Source organism: Natrix helvetica (assembly GCF_964273705.1).
Source record: "Natrix helvetica genome assembly, chromosome: 3".
In the NCBI taxonomy this organism is placed as follows: Eukaryota; Metazoa; Chordata; class Lepidosauria; order Squamata; family Natricidae; genus Natrix; species Natrix helvetica.
Window position 1 is genome coordinate 128185424 of NC_138549.1, and position 13175 is coordinate 128198598.

The 13175-nt window shown below is 38.2% G+C and overlaps 1 protein-coding gene across 2 annotated transcripts in view; it reads right to left on the reverse strand.

The window, feature by feature from the left end:
- Positions 1-204: 204 nt before the first annotated feature.
- The window catches only part of PIK3C2B (phosphatidylinositol-4-phosphate 3-kinase catalytic subunit type 2 beta), a 124813-nt gene continuing 111842 nt past the window's right edge, over positions 205-13175 (reverse strand). For both annotated transcript variants that reach the window (XM_081947805.1, XM_081947806.1), the window contains 9 exons: positions 9694-9850; positions 7760-7869; positions 7397-7598; positions 6734-6858; positions 5784-5901; positions 5164-5245; positions 3469-3575; positions 3231-3359; positions 205-2175 (listed from right to left, as the gene is read on the reverse strand). In XM_081947805.1, coding sequence (XP_081803931.1) covers positions 1987-2175; positions 3231-3359; positions 3469-3575; positions 5164-5245; positions 5784-5901; positions 6734-6858; positions 7397-7598; positions 7760-7869; positions 9694-9850 — 1219 coding nt within the window. In that variant the 3' untranslated portion in view covers positions 205-1986. The remainder of the gene's footprint in view (positions 2176-3230; positions 3360-3468; positions 3576-5163; positions 5246-5783; positions 5902-6733; positions 6859-7396; positions 7599-7759; positions 7870-9693; positions 9851-13175) is intronic.

Genomic DNA, 13175 nt, shown 5'->3' on the forward strand with positions numbered 1-13175 from the left:
ATCTAAACAAGAAGGGAAACAATAGTTGGCGTGAGCTACTCATTTTCTATTCTTACTTTTCTAACAGAATGGGCTATAGTTCAACCATTTTTACAATGCATTGGAGGAAATCTTACAATATTTTGTGTTCAGGACATAGTTATTTGAAAAGGCATATATATTTCCAATCCGCTACTAAAATGGATATACTAAAGTCTCTTATCGCATTCCAATTCCTTTATTTATTTCCAATGTCACCATTTTACAACGTAGAAAGACACAGGTATTCATAAGATGCCACCTTTATCTCATTTCCTATAGAATGGAAGATATAATCAAAGGCCATGCCCCAAATTCACTCATATAGTTGTCTCTTTGAAATCCAGTTACATCATTACACAAAGTAAAAAGAAGCCTTCAGCTCAAAGGATAACAAAAATGATTTCTCCCACAAGTTTGCTTTTTCCCCAAAATAGAACTCGGTATGAATAACTACTTTAAAAAAAACGAGTTCACATTTTCATATCCTGAGAAACATGCCATTTGGGGGGGGGGGGGATTCCCGCTGTAAACAGTTCAGCAAGAGCTAGAAGATGGTGGGCATTGAGGCAAGGAAGTGGTGTAGAAGTTCTTGTGACATGGAAAAACTTTGTCTCTTTTAAAAATATTAATAACAATAAAAAACCAACAGCAATTATCTATGCTTAAGACAAAAAAGTTTTCATAGTTGGTAATTTCCCGAACCCCACATCATTTCTATAAAGTTTTACTTCTCGGAGAAAGGGCAACAATGCAATTTGTCACTGCCAACAGCTTTAAAGAATTGTTACAATAACATCATAAACACAAATATTTCAGAAGTTCCAGCCACTTTGCCTCTCACTTGCCATCTTGGAGGAAAAGCCTGTCATGAATAAAAGTTTTAAAGACTCGTTAATATGTTATTTATTTCAATTACGGTAAGTAGCCTGGAAATAAATGACCATGCTTTACAAATTGATGGGTAAACGGATCCTTGGCTAATGTAAAAAATCAGTTCTTTGACACTGGTGATTATGAAAAGAGGAAATCAATGACTCCCTAGCTTGGGTAAATGAAAAACACTTTGCTTCTAAGACTTAGCACAAATTTTCCCATCCAATCTCTTGAGACTGACTAGAACACCATATATGTAAGAGACAATTTAGAAAAGCTAAGATTGAAAAATAAGACATTGCTTTTAGTCACATTAAGGTCAAGACCTTTGTTTCTGCATGGTTGCAGTCAACAACAGAGTTGCCTTCTGCCTTCTCCAAATAAGTCCAGATGTTTATCCAGGAGAGCATGCTTTATAGATTCTATATCATAAGAAATCAAAAATGCAAGTTCTACGCTTGTGCAAGTACTACTGCTCTCCTTTGGAAGCAATGTCTCCATGATGGCTTGTGATGGAGCACACTAGCTCCTGTCCCAGATATAAGGGTTTAAATCTTCCATTCATACTGAATCCACATATCTCCCAACCCATCACACATACTTATGCAAATGTTCCTTTAAAATAAAAAATACCTTATGAAAGTCCAATAAGAACTTAATTTATAACATTCATTACTCTGCAAAATTCCTCTCCATCTAGATTCCATCCTACAATTCACATCGGGCCTCAAATTGTTTTAAAAAAAATTAAAAATATCTCAAAGGGGAGGGGGAAGCCTTTAATATTTAAACCCTCCCCCTCAGTTAAGTCATTGCTCCCTTGACACAAGGTAAATGTATTCAAAGATAAAAGTCTACAGCAGCCATTTCAAGTCATAGGATTTTCTATCATGACTTAACCCCAACATGTTCACTCTCCACAGGAAATTAACTCTTCATTTGCACAGAAACAAAATGTCCATCTTCTTGTTTGCAGAAAATGAAATCCTTCGAATTTTATACCAGGATACAACTCCTGGAACATGCACTAGTTCCCAGCGACTTCCATGGGCCAAAGTAGTTCCAAAGAAGCTAAGGCTGCCTTCCTGCTTCTCACATGATCCCATGGCTCCTAGAGCCCAGTTCAAACCAACCCATCTTCTCCTGTGTCAGATCTAAATCTCGTAGTCTGATTATAGCCTCGCCAAGGAGGATGTTCTCCCAAAAGCCCTCTTCGCTCAGGACACTCAGATGCAGTTCCCGCTGGTGCAGATCTCCTTTAGGAATTCCATCATAGACAAGCTGGAAGATACCAAAAGTTGCAGAACATTAGACTTCTCACATCTAACTTTCTAATCATTTATCAAGTGCCTCGTTTAGCAACTGTTTGCAGTTACTACAGTGATGAAAAAGTAACTGTAAGGCAAAGTATATTTTAATATACTATTTAAAATAAAATTTATTCTGAAATAATAAAAAGAATTTTTATTAGACAGAAGTGTGTTTTTTGAAGTCAATTTCCTTTGATCACTTCCTACTAGAGATTTCACTACATTTGCTAGAATAATATGGTTAGTATAGCTCAATAACTAGACAATCACAATGCCTAAAATCACAATACCCTGCTTCCTAGTAAATCAAATTGGTCTTGCTAACTGAGCATCATCTCTGAGATTGGCTGTTGGATTTCAGATATTTATTTCCTTACATTACCTAGGGATGCCACTACTTTAGATTGTTTATGAAATGCGTGCATTTTATTACCAGGTTATTTCTCTGATTTATTGTTTCATTCATCCATTTTACAATCCTTGAAATGCACAACAAATCTACTTTATAATTCTTCAATACGTGCAAATAGAATAATATAATTTCAATTGGCAACATATTAATGGATAAGATGATATTTTAATGCCTGCTGAATCACATACAGTTCTGGCTACTGTTGATGGATAGGCATCTCAGTTTTGCAAGTATTAGAAGCTAGAGGCAAAGCATCAGATTGTAATTCTCTGTACAAAACCTATGCCATGTTAATTAGAAGTTTTGTTGGTTGTAGTTGTGTAAGCTACACTGTAGTATGAGCTTATTTCATACAATTATCACCAGAATGAATAGTCTATATTCTGGCTTAAGCAAATTGACAATTTCAGCAAAGATTTTGGAATTGAATCCACTCTTTAAATGTTAAATCTCCAGAATCAGACAAGCAGTGAGCTCAAAAAGTAAATTCATTTCTTTTCAGATTCTACAATGCTTTCAGAATGAGTCACTTTATCTGCTCCAACTCTGCCTGTACTTGGGATTTCTGAATCTACAAGGGCTACTTCATTTATACAAGGTGAACAAGCAAATACCATTTCATTATAAGTTGGATTGCAAGTTTTTCGAGCAACTTTGGTTTTCCTCTTGGTGGTTTTCTGAGGATCCGGCAGAAGATAAGTCTTAACATAAGGATCAGGATCACTGCCATCCTGAATAGGCTGCTAAAAGAGAGAAATTAAGTCAATTAGATGAATCAGTTATTTGGGCTGTATAAATATGCAGAAAATTGGTTAGAAGACACCATTAGAATAGCTAATGTTAAGCACTTACGAGGCCACGGATATGCATCACCATTATAAAGAGCTTGTTGTTCTTATAGGAGATTGATAATTTCACCTCTCCACCAACTTTTCCAACTGGTTGGGACCATACAGCATCTAAGAAAAAGGAATATGAAATAAAATTATATTTTGCTTAGTATCAGAGATAGGGGCAGCTACAAAGAGCAGAAATATTTGTACTTTTTCTAAAAAATATTTGTCATACATTTAAAAATCCCTTTTAAAAATCTAAAATATAAATAATCTTAATACAAAATCAATGTAACTTAATATCCTATACATTTTGCCCCATTTTAACTGATGCATGAGTTCTCATTTGAATTGCTTGAGTCAATGTAAGAAACGTTGCTTGTTAAAAGTCTAAAGGGTTCTCTATAACAGCTGCCTCCAATTCTTCCCCATGTACAGGGGACAACGATGACACATGGTTTCATGTGCTACTTAGCTCCTGTGCCTATGCAGATGAATCTTTGCTTACTAGCACAGCCATGGGTCCATGGCCTAGGAGTTGGACATCCCCTCCTCTATAGGATTGACAAAGAACTAGTGCAAGATCGGAAGATATGGAGAGACCTGGCCTGTAGAATCACCAAGAGTCAGGCACAACTTGAATGGATAACATCATTATCATAGGATTAAAGCCCATAAAAAGCTATTGTTACCGTATGTGTATCAGGTGAGTTCCAAACACAGTGAAATGGGTTGTGCACTGCCGTCTGATGGACAATGTTAGTAAAAACACTTCATAGAATATAAGGTGGTCCTTACTTAAGGACCAATCATTTAGCAACTGTTCAGACTTATGTCTGAATGAGTACGTAAAACAGGTCATTGTCTTAAATCAGTTGCAACATCCCTGCATTTACATGACTGTGATCCAGGTGCTAGGCACCTGGCTTGCAATTATGACATCACAGCTTCCCATGATCATGTGAATTTGCAACTTTTTTTAGCAGCTTCCTATAAGCACGGTCAATGAGGAAGCCAATAGGAGGTCATAAATGGTGACCACATCATGTGCTTAATGACTGTAAGATTGCTTAACAACAGCAACCAGAGTGTTGTAATTTTCATTTCGAAGAAGTTACATGACATTGCACTTTATAACTGCTTAGCTTTCCAAAGCTTAGCAACAGAAATTGTGAACCCAATGACTGTTGTTAAATGTTGTTAAGTGTTTAGAGCTTAGAAAATGAAGCTATATTGTATATAACATTCTAAATATAGACTCTACATATCAGGACATAATATATCCCTTCCTGTAATACTGCTGAATACCAGGACTAGGACAGCTCTTAAAGATTATGACTTGTACATAGTTGTCTAAACAAACAAAGATCCATGAATGCAATTCCCAGGAAAAGGTTTAAACCCCATAAATAGATATTTGGCTATGTACATCTGATTAGTTCCAAATAAAATTGCTTGTGTGTTGCCTCTTGTTGATCATTATAAATACAGTTCAGCTCCTGAAGAATATATAACCACTCCTGAATAAGTTCTTAAGAAGAAATAGTAAATAACCAATATTGTTTTCTTCTTCCAATGGAATGCATGAAGGACTTTCTTTCAAGATAGGCTGCATGAAAATATTTTATCTATTCCACTCAGGACCAGCTGCCAGCCAAGCATGGAATATTTTGAAGCAGATAACTCTTACCACTTGTATAATACTGATATTTACTTGCAGGTTTTGGTGCTGGATTGGTGCCTGCAGCAATTTCGTCCCTTGGAAGAGGGTGGAAAAATGTGTATACCAGGTCACACTGCAAGAAAACCTCAACATTAGAGACAATACACTACTTATTCTGCAAATAATGTGTTGCTCATTTCTGTACCCACTCCAACAGTGCCAAGAATTAAGATTCGGCTTAGTTATGTAACCTGACATTTTTGACATTTTTCTGATCACAAATATTATTAATGTAGCAGTGACGATACACCAGCAATTCATCACTGCTAACAGCACTAAAGATGTGGACCACATGCATGAGGATAAGAGATTTCAGACTTGTCTTTCTCTTCTGCAATGCAAATAATTTAGCAGAATATCAAGCATCAAGATAATCTTGATGCATCCTAGGGCCCAACATGCTTCAGTACTAGCAGTCTACAGTAATTTCAGGAGTGACAATAAAGAGAAAAGCTATTTAAATTTTCAGTAGAATAATCAAGCAAAATTCTCTAGACAAGAATCCTGGGGTCAAACTGCAGAATAATTCAGGTGGAACTATTATACATTGAAGCCTTTGCCTACAAATTCTCCTTAGTCTTGCTAGTATGATCTCTCTTCATCCATGTTACCTCAGCAACCTCCGGAGCTGCATGAATTAGATGCCAGATGTAGCCATTCAATTCCTCTTTCCTCCTCTCAGCGGCTGCCTCTCCTCGTGATCGTCCAATTATAAACCTGCTAGGGAAGCTGGGAAATTGGATTGGGTGGGGGAGAAAGAGACATTTAAGCAATGAGCCCAACCATCAAGAAAATTTCTGAAGCAGAAGGGTTCAAAGACACAGTTGCTCTTTAAAAGTCCTGTACATAGAAGGAATTGCTTCATGTTAAAAAAAGAAAAAAGAAGGTGAGAATGCCAAATTCTGATTTCTCTCCATACATTCAGCCAGAAGGAGTAAAAACGTTCAGGAAATGGTGCTTCCCAGAAAAAGAGCTATGGAAAGAAAGGAACCAATTTAGGATTGCTTGCAACATCACTGCATGCTATTAAGAAGTACGTAACTGTCCTAATAAACGTGCAAGAATCAAACTCTCCTTGGCTTGACAAAAAGGCAGGGTGTTCAACGCATGCCTGCAATTCAGATGCTGCATGCAGCCACATTTTATATATTCTACGAAGCTGATGTCTTTGCTTAGGTTATTTTTAACACAGGTCAAAATGGGTATATATGGTGATATGTATAAGCACGTCTACTATATCCATTTCCTAAACAGAAATCATTTCAGCTTTTCCCACTCTTGTGTACTATTAACATGGGTTAATAATAATGATGATATGCACTTCCTGAAAAACCACTGATTGCCCCACCGTGAATGTACAGACGAAGAACCTGATTACCTTTTTTTTATTACTTCAAATCACAAATTTCGATTCTTTCCTAATAGAAAAATCTCATTTCATTAAGGAAAGCAAATGGAGAGTTGTAAATAAGTACACAATCAGTTTCCCTGGTGAATTGCAGGAGTGTGCCGAGTACAGCATCAAGGAAAAATGAAGGTTATAAGCAAAATGGAGACTGACTTTGGGAGATGCGAAGAAGGGAAGATGAGGCGTAGCTTGTTGTGCAGCTCCTGGAACTCTTCAAATGTGCGCTGAATGAACGTGACCTCAGAAGGGTGCTCTCGTTTCACCTTCAGAATATAAATCTGCAAGGCAAAGATGAAAGTTCATATGGATCAACTGCAGGTTCCACATTATTTCTGTGTTTGGTATAAACTATCCCTTGCTTTAAGCGTCACTTATCTAGAGCAGCTTCCCTAGTATTGTCTCTACTGTAGTGCCATTATTGTCAGGGGTAATTTTCACCCTGAGCTAATGAGGTCTGGAATCGACGGCTTTTCCAAACAGCATATCTTCAAGAAGCGAAAATAAAAAAACTCGAGAACATGTTCTAATTAAAAACAAACGTTTAATATGAAAATAAAATGAAAATAGAAATAAAACAAATCTATCTAATTGTTACATTTTGGCAAAAGCAATTCTCGTCCACCTTCTTTGGCAGAAGATCAAAAAAAAGGGAAAGAAGTCTCTGGAATGTGTGATGTATTATAAACATGTTAAGCATGCACAGTAAATCATTGCTGATAAGGACCTATGACCTGCGCAGTAATTATTCAGTTTGGCTAGCAAACAATTAACGCAGTGACAGTGCCCTCTAACAAAATGGCCATAAAAAGGACTCACATATCCTTTGCTGGGATTGAAGACCCTTTCATGTCGGCAGAGAAAAATGTCAACGATACGGCTAGACGTCTTGATTGTGTGCACACGAGGGGCAAATGACAATGTTGGCCGGGAGTCTGATGTCGCGAACTTCATCTGGGCCAGGTTGTGAATGAAGAAGTTGAGCTTCGTGGCTACACTGCCCAGGCTGGACTCTATCAATCTGTATCAAAGGATGGAATTTCTAAGTTATATGGTGATGCAAAGTTGACTGTGCTACTCCATGATTTTGATAAAGATCCCAGAACAGTGTTGGTGAAAAAGATTTTGGGATACAGATGTTTGATGTCTTCCTTTTTTGAGTTTAGACTAATATCTTCTCACCTGGTAAAATAGGTAGTAGCATCTGCTTCAGAGTCTTGTGGTCTAAGTGCATCATAAACATATTTTAGGTCCTCAAGGTCAGAGAGTTCAGGAATCCCACAAGAGAGCATCTGAATGCAAAAAGAAATCAAAATTAGCATTGGAAAATGAAGAGGTGCAGCTGTTGAAAATATGAATTGTGGCAATCCCAGTTTTAGAAATGGAACATCTACTCCTGATTTCCTGAAATACTATTACTAATGGTATTTTGTGAATATCGTTACTACTATTTGCCCATAGGCGAATAGTGATGGGATCACAAAATAGACAAAGTAATAGAAAATGAAGACGCTAAGGACTTCAAGGTCTTTAGAATTCACAGAAAAGCACCTGCTCCAGACTTTAGAATCACTGATATGAATGACAAAAAAGTCTGGAAAGTGGTCACTGCAGAATCTGGAGACAGTAGAAGAGAAGAGAAAGAACAAGAGAAATCACAAAATACAGAGACCTGCTAATAGAGGTAGAATGACTGTGACAAAAGAAAGCAAAAATAGTATCAATAGTAATAGGTGCCTTGGGTGCAATCCCAGAACAACTGGAGCACCATTTGAATACCATCGGCATTGACAAAATCACCGCCAGTCAATTGCAGAAGGTAGCTTTACTTGGAACAGCTTACATCTTGTACCTTTAACTTATCGAACAACAACAGTGATGTGCGGTGAAGTTTATGGCTGGTGAGGCACTGACATCATCAAATGATCATCATGAAGGGAGGACTGTGACAACTTTGATATCTTTGCAAGCGTGCAAACAAAATACCCCAGGATCACGGTGGCAGGGACAGCAACTCCTTCCGCTGCGCTGCGGAGAAGAGCCACGCTGTGCAGGAGACTCCTCAGCGCGAGCCTCAGATCAGCGCGAGCCGCGGCCCCCTTCATGTTGTCTCAGGAAGGAGGGGAATGGGACAGCGTGTGCAGGAGACTCCTCAGCGCTAGCCTCAGGTCAGCGCGAGCCATGGTCCCCTTCATGTTGGCTCAGGAAGGAGGGGAATTGGACCGCGGCTCGCGCTGATCTGAGACTAGCACTGAGGAGTCTCCTGAACACGCTGTCCCATTCCCCTCCTTCCTGAGCCAACATGAAGGGGACCACGGCTCGCGCTGACCTGAGGCTAGCGCTGAGGAGTCTCCTGCACAGCGTGGCTCTTTTCCGCAGCACAGCGGAAGGAGTTGCTGTCCCCACTGTGATCCTGGGATATTTTGCTTGCACGCGCAAGAAAGAGATGAAAGAGAAAAGGGAGAAAGAGAGAAATGAAAGAGAGCTGGAAGGAGAGAATGGGAGAGAGGGAAAAGAGAGGGAAACAAATCAGCGCTAAAAGCCACCCCCGTCCTCCCTCCCTTCCTTCCTCTCCACAACTAACAAGCGAGGGTTAAAAGCCTAAAAAATCCCGAGGTAGGGGAGGCATGCAGTTCTCCTGCCTCCTAATAGAGGGGGCTTTTTTAGAGGCTTTTTAAAGCCTCACCTCAGCACTCGCCTTTTCCCTTTTACATTTTTTTTTCTTTTCACGATGAGAGCAGTGAGGCTCTGCCTCCCCTGCCTCCCCTGCCTGCACGTCACTGAACAACAATATTTGAATAATTCAGGTGCTTGGGAAGCTGGATAAAAATGCCAAATACAGTCTAAAGAAAAATAATAAAGCAAGTCCTTAGTCTTTGTGGTTTCAGGAATAAAAATGAGATCTTTGGGCAGGACAATCATTGGAGATAAGATTATGCATTTTCTCTCTTGATCTTTGCTCAAAGCTTGAAAAAGGGAGAATATGCAAAACTCCAAAGGGTATCCTGAATGATCAACTGACATGAAGGGTTCAGCAGGAATTACGATGTGCTGACTGGACGGATGCAATGTTTCTGAAGAGCATGAGCAATAGGGAGGGAAATATGTTTTCTCACCAGTCCCAAAAGGTTGAGGAAGAGATGAGTATGCTTCCGGATCAGGTTGTAAGCTTGGCAGCAGAGATCCACAAAATCATGGAAACGACTGGAGGGTTTATCACCACCATTGATAACATAAGCCATGTCTGATGTGAAGACAAATGGAGCTCGGTCCCTATAGAGAAGGTACATCTATATATCTCAAAGTGGCTAAAATTGTAGTTACTTCATTACTTCTTTTTCATTCCTTACACTCATTCATCAAGTATGTTAATAAAATAACTCATACTTATAACTCAAACGAGATTTGTATCAACTTTTGAAATATTATTTACAAAATAATATTAGAATTAAATTTTTCTTTTTTCTATTGTTATGTAAAACCAACTTAAATATTAATAATGAAACTACATAGCATGACACAAATAGTATTTACTTTTACAAATACTATTTACTTTTGTTTCTCTACTCCATAAAGTACACACTCCAATTTGGTTGTGTGTTACATTCCAGTCATTCCGTGAATAATATGACATTTAAAATGACCAAGGATAATTGTTCCAAGCAGATGTATTTTAAAGTTCTTCAGATATCCTCTTGAACACTCCATCTGAATGACAGTTTTGGATTTTAGAAAGATAACAGCAGATTTAACAAGATATTTTTTATTAGGTATGTTTTGGAAATCTTTTCAATAGTTCATGATCTGCATTTTCCAGCAGTATCTTTTGTTCATGCTTAGAGATATAGGCATCAATGAAGTGAATGGTAGTATTTTCAACTCTTCTAATATGACTTATTATTATATGCTTTTCTTTGTTAATAACTGTTTTCATACACAAGGATATGATAGTATTCTCCTTCTCTTTCAACACAATATTGAATCGGTCCTTCATTTTTTTATTTCTCATCTTAAAGTAAAAAAAAAAAGAATAAAAATAAATTTGGAAATTAAGTCTGCATTAGAATCAAAGCTAATTTTGTCAAATTGAAATAACTTCCTTGGTGGAAAATTGAATTCAGATTTTTTTTACTATTACATTTTACTTTATTGTGAGATAACATTTGGTTATGTGTGTCCAGGAGGAGGTGGAAGAGCTTTGGTTATCACATGAGGCTTACATCTCAAAAACAAAGAGAAATGTCAGTAAATGTTTGACCGTTTGTTAATAAATAATTGTTAGTCCAGTTTGATCTAGTGTTTAAGGTGCCAAGGTAGAAGCCAGGAGACTGAATTCCAGTTCTAGCCTTAGGCATGAAGCCAGCTGAATGATCTTGAGTCAATCGCTCTCTCTCAGCTCAACTCACTTCACAGGGTTCTTGTTGTGGGGAATGTTACGTCCACGCAGACACAAGCAGAGGCTTTTACTTCTGCCGTGCAAGTGTGGGATGTATTTTAAAGTTATTGGTTAACGGGTGATAGCTTCCATAAAAGGGGCTGTCAGCCAGAAGCTACATGTTGGTTTATAGTCTGCTCTTATCTTAAATAAACAGCATTGCTGGAATCAGCATGGCTCCTCGTCTGTTCCCCATGCACAACATTGCAGGGAGAATAGTCTGTTGGATGTGTTTGTGGCATGAGTTATTTATAAAAAATAATAAAAGCAGGACATAAATATATAAATGGCAAAACATTCCAAAGTCATTAACATGAGCTGTTGAAAGCATTCCCATTCCTTGATGAATTCTTTTAATGCTTTTTATACTCTTGGTTAATCTTAGTAAAACTGCAGGCCTTGCCTAAGGGCAACAGACACGGAAGTAGAAAGGTTGTATTGTAAAAAATATTAAAATGCAGAAAGGAAAAGCAACAAATTATTTATTATTCACTTAATGTTACTAGGATATTAACGAAGGATGCCACTCTAGTTAAAAACTAAAATACTTAGTTTTGTCATTTTTTTCTTAAATTCTATGGATAACATTCATGGATAACATTAGCATAATTTTATACCGGGGATTATATTAGTTGTATTTTGTGTAAACTATTTTCACATTAAGCCTCATTTTTGTTGCCAAATAGTGGAGAGACAGCTAAGTGCCAAGTATTGTTGTCTTCCATCCAAGTGAAATATTTTAGGTATTGCATTACAAATGAATTCTACTTCACAGGAAATGTTTAAAAAGAAGTTATTGGCTGATTTAAATGCCAAGTGCTGCATTTTTATATCAAATAGCATTTTTCCTGAAGTGTAACTATGGTGATATCCATGTTAACGTCATGGCATTCTTAGACTGCCTTCTATCATCCTATGGAATCCACCCAGTTGCAAAACATTTCTTATGTGAAAAACCAACGCACTCACTTTCGTTTCTCACCCTTGGTCAGTTTATCAATGAAGCTGAAGTGGACATTAACCCATTTGAGGTAGGTTCATTCAAAAATTGTTACCCCATGTACTGTTTTGTCAACTGAAGATTATAAACAACATGGGAGTTTTAGTAGTACTGTATAAATAAATAAATAATAAAAGCCCAGTCTAAACCTCTGGCTGACTGTGACCAATAATAATAATAATAATAATAATAATAATAATAATAATAATAATAATAATAATAATAATAATAATAATAATAATAATAATAATACTAATAATAATCTCTAGAACAACCTATTGTTAAGCCACTCAGAGTTGTTATATGAGATGGCAGGTATATACAGTAAAATTATAATAAACAAAACAAAACAAAATAAAATAGCCAGTCATAAAATGCCTTTGACAGCTGTTCCAGGCATGATGACTTGTGTGAATGACCATTGTCTTACCTGAAGGGTCCTTTTCAGGGCGCTGCAACGGAGAGTCCAAAGAAGGGTTAAACACAGCCAATCTGCCCAGAACTGAATTGAAACTTTAAGCCACGCCTCTGGTGCCGACTCTCCTCAGATTTATTCAATGAAGACGTGGAACAGTTGTGCGCTGAAACTTCAACTGGAAGTCTAATATGGAACAAGTCAAAAATAGTCCAACAACAATAACAGAAACAACAAACAACACTGTGACTTCACAAACACCAGTGGAGAATAGACCCCAGGGCGGGGTGGACTCTCCGTTGCAGCGCCCTGAAAAGGACCCTTCAGGTAAGACAATGGTCATTTTCCAGGGCGCTGCTCTGGAGAGTCCAAAGAAGGGACATGCCCAAGCTAACTGTCACTAGGGCGGGAAGGCTCAGCCATCAGGGTCGCTCCGCTGGTATGGATGCCCTGAAGAACACGCCTCCCAAAGGCCCCTTCCGCCGATGCAAAACTGTCCAGTTTGTAATTTCGGACAAATGGAGACAGAGAAGTCCAGGTGGCCGCCTTGCAGATCTCTTCAATCGGTGCCTGTGTAGACCAGGCAGCTGTGGTGGCGGCGCTTCTAGTCGAATGTGCTGTGATATTGCGAGGCACAGGAACAGACTGTAAAACGTGGGCAAGCGCAATGCAGGCTCGCAGCCATCCGCCGATGGTAGATGAAGAGACCTTCTTGCCTTGAGAGGCTGGTTGAAAGGAGACGAATAGA